The 3,948-nt window shown below is 41.5% G+C and overlaps 1 protein-coding gene across 1 annotated transcript; it reads right to left on the bottom strand.

Annotated features, from left to right (window-relative positions):
- Nucleotides 1-1,582: 1,582 nt before the first annotated feature.
- LOC136162703 (olfactory receptor 1L8-like) lies at nt 1,583-2,515 on the bottom strand. The gene has a single exon (XM_065927170.1). The coding sequence runs from the start codon at nt 2,513-2,515 to the stop codon at nt 1,583-1,585; it is 933 nt and encodes a 310-aa protein (XP_065783242.1).
- Nucleotides 2,516-3,948: the final 1,433 nt, after the last annotated feature.

Below are 3,948 nucleotides of genomic sequence, written 5' to 3'. Positions count from 1 at the left end.
CAATCAGTGAGTGTCTGTATACATGTAGATTATACACTTGATATAGCATTACTGAAGGCATGAGTCCAGAATACAAACAATGGGACATATGGAGTGGTCAGAAATTTTCAATCATGAAGCTTCCCACATAAAACCCGATTAGTTATTCTAGGAGGTGCTCCTTAAAATGCAGATGCACAGGCCCACATGAGACCTATTGAATAATAGCTCCAGAAAGAATGTAGAAGAAGAATAAATGATAAAATATTCAGATATAAAATAAAGCTTAAAATCATGTTATTTTTTAAATTTAAAAATTTTAAATTTTAAATTATTTTAAAAATCCTTATTTTAAGATTACTCAATTATTAGAGTAATAATAGAGAATAAATGAAGAAACAAAAGTGAACAGAGTAAAGTCCTTGCCTAGATGACTCTACTTCCCAGAGCACCCCTGTATGTCTCTGTCTGGTTCTAGAAGCTCCTAATTTTATCTGCATTTAACATTCACGTGTGGGTTTTGGAAAACTCAGCAGTGGCCACAGGACTGGAAAAGGTCAGCTTTCATTCCAACTCCCAAGAAAGGCAATGCCAAAGAATGCTCAAAGTCTGGGAGATGGTGATGGGCAGGGAGGCCTGGTGTGCTGGGGTTCATGGACTTGCAAAAACTTGGACACGACTGAGTGACTGAACTGAACTGTGGGTTTTAATACTCTCATTAGAATAATTCATTATAAGAACATATAACAACTCTTTCCCTGGGAAGCAGGCAGATCTGATTGGTTATGATGGTGGCAATAGGGGAAACTCTAAGGAGAACTGAAGCTAAGACAGGGGACAAGACTAGTGACTTGAGGCACAAATACCAGATGACCAATGTAGAGAGCCAGAGGCAACAGAGCTTCATGCACCCTGGGCTGATTATCAGAGAAGTTGAGTGCTGAACTACTAGATCACTTAGTTAAACAGGGCTAAGAGTTGGGCTTTTGTTCACTACAGAGCCCAGAACATTCTGCTGTCAAAAATATGGAAGAAGGAAGAGGCACAATCTCTGCATAACTGTTGCACTAGACACACTCCTCGCTTGGTGGAAGTTTCAGCTTTTTAAGAGTCTCTCTCTCGTTACTGTCTCTGTCTAGCTGCTTCTTTATATAAATCACTGCAAATATTTTCAAAAAGCTAGTTCATTACAGAAATTACATTTAAACTCAAATTATATGAAGAGACTCAAAAGTTATTGAACAGATGTATGTTAAGTTCTAGGAAATTTTGTGGGAAACAAAGGTCTCAACAGCATTTGGAGCAGTGAAAATGATGTGGTTTCTAGAGAAGAGGAAGACAGGAAGAGAGTTGCAGATATGTGAAAACTGGGAGCCAAGATTTTCGTAGACCTGGAGCCTATTATTGAATCATCATAAAGTCTCCATGGTTGGTAGCTGCATGTGTAAAAAGTGGGTGCAACCCAACATCCATGACACAAATGAGTCATGCCTACTGAGCTATAATAAATTATTATGTGTATCAGAAACCATCAGAAACAGGATTTAAGCCTCAAAGAAACCCATGAACATATCCCCAAAAGACTAGGTTTTCTTCCTTCTGGCTAGGATTTCCTCCTGCCCAGCAGCTTCCTCAGGCCCCTCTTCATGTCTCTGTTTCTCAGACTGTAAATGAAAGGGTTGAGCATGGAGGACAGAACCGTGTAGACAAGTGTAGCCACTCGGTTCCAAACAGTGTAGCTGGACAAGGGCTGTAAATACACATAGAAGATGCCTCCATAAAACAGGATCACCACAGTAAAGTGGGAGCCACAGGTGGAGAAGGCTTTGCGTTTCCCTGCAGCTGAGGGGATCCGGAGAACTGCTATGAGGATTCGCACATATGAGAAAACAATGCATAGGAAGGGGGTCACCCAAAACACCAGTCCTTCTGTCTTTATTGTGAGATCATTGACAAATACGGAAGAGCAGGACAATTTCAGCAGAGGGTTGATGTCACAGAAGAAATGGTGGACAACATTGGAGTTGCAGAAGGTGAGCTGATTCAGCAGAAGTATGTGTAGGAGTGAGTGAAAGAGAGGCAATGAGCAGGAGAAGGCCACCAGCAGGACACAGCGGCGGTGGCTCATGATGATGACATAGTGAAAGGGATCACAGATGGCCACATAGCGGTCATAGGCCATGGCTGCCAGAATAAAACTATCAATGTTGCCCAAGACATATGTAAAATACATCTGGGTCAGACATCCAGCATAGGAGATGGTCTTCTTCTCCGACAGGAAGTTCACCAGCATCCTGGGGACAATGTTTGTTGTATACCAAATATCAGTGAAAGACAGGACACTCAAGAAGACATACATGGGGGTGTGGAGTTGGGGGTCAGAGTGGATGGCCAGGATGATGAGCACATTCCCTGTTATGGTGATCAGGTATATGATGAGGAAGAGGATGAAGAGTGGCTTCTGGTCCTCTGGCCGCGAGGAAAGTCCCAGGAGGATGAACTCAGAGACACTGTTGGTTTTGTTAAGTCTTTCCATTGCCTTGTGTCTAGTTATGTACTAGAAGATTTGTTATTTATCATGCTCCAATTCCACCGTCCAAATTACAAGAACCCAGCAAGTCTTTGTTGTCCTCCATTTGGGCACTATTAGCAGCTGTGCTGGGAAAGCTTGTTACCCTCATGGTCCCTTGATGTGGTCCTCCCTTCCCAAATCCATGTCATCATAAGAGCCTCATGTTGAAATCTGAAGGAAGAGAAGAAGTGTTTTCCTTTAGAATCTGTCACAGCTGAACTGCTTGATTCAAGTTCCTTAGTTCCTAATCTGGGAAATCTGTGTCCCTGCTGGGAATACAGCAATAGAACAGAAATTCTTGCCCTTGTGTAATTCATGTAGCTTGGGTGATAAGTTGATGATCACAAACAGTATATGTAATATAATATCAGGTAGTGACACATACACGTAGCAGTACAGAATATATCAAGGATGTATATTGTCACTCTGATTATTTAACTTATATTAATAGTACATCATGCAAATGCCAGGCTGGAGGAAGCATAAGCTGGAATCAAGGTTGTTGGGAGAAATAGCAATAACTTCAGATACACAGATGATACAGCCTTCATGGCAGAAAGTGAAGAGAAACTAAAGGGCCTCTTGATGAAACTGAAACAGGAGAGTGAAAAAGCTGACTTAAAACTCAACATTCAAAGAATTAAGATCATGGTATCCAGTCCCATCACTTCACGGAACATAGATGGGGAAACAACGAAAACAGTGACAGACTTAATTTTCTTGGCTTCCAAAATCACTGCAGATGGTGATTGTAGCCATGAAATGAAAAGATGCTCGCTCCTTGGAAGAAAAGCTATGACCAATCTAGACAGCGTATTAAAAAGCCGAGACATTACTTTACTAGATCCATCTGGTCAAAGGTATCTTTTTTCCAGTAATCATGAATGGATGTGAGAGTTGGACCGTAAAGAAAGTGGAACACCAAAGAATTGATGTATTTGAACTGTGGTGTTGTAGAAGACTCTTGAGAGTCCCTTGGACTGCAAGAAGATCAAACTAGTCCATCCTAAAGGAAATCAGTCCTGAATGTTCATTGGAAGGACTGATGCTGAAGATGAAACTCCAATACTTTGGCCACCTGATGTGAAGAACTGACTCATTTGAAAAGACCCTGATGCTTGGAAAGACTGAAGGCATAAGGAGAAGGGGACAACAGAGGATTAGAAGGTTGGATAGCATCACTGATTGGATGGAGATGAGTTTGAGCAAGCTCTGGGTGTTGGAGATGGACAGGGAAGCCTGGCATGCTGCAGTCCAAAGGGGCGCAAAGAGTTGGACATGACTGAGCAACTGAACTGAACTGAACTGAACCAAGCCATACATTTGTTTAAAAATAGAATATTATTAGTATAAGCAGATAGAGATCATTGGAGGTGGGGAGTAATTTAGATATTGAA

The sequence above is a fragment of the Muntiacus reevesi genome, chromosome 3 (assembly GCF_963930625.1).
Source record: "Muntiacus reevesi chromosome 3, mMunRee1.1, whole genome shotgun sequence".
In the NCBI taxonomy this organism is placed as follows: domain Eukaryota; kingdom Metazoa; phylum Chordata; class Mammalia; order Artiodactyla; family Cervidae; genus Muntiacus; species Muntiacus reevesi.
This window is presented reverse-complemented; position numbering and strand designations above follow the sequence as displayed.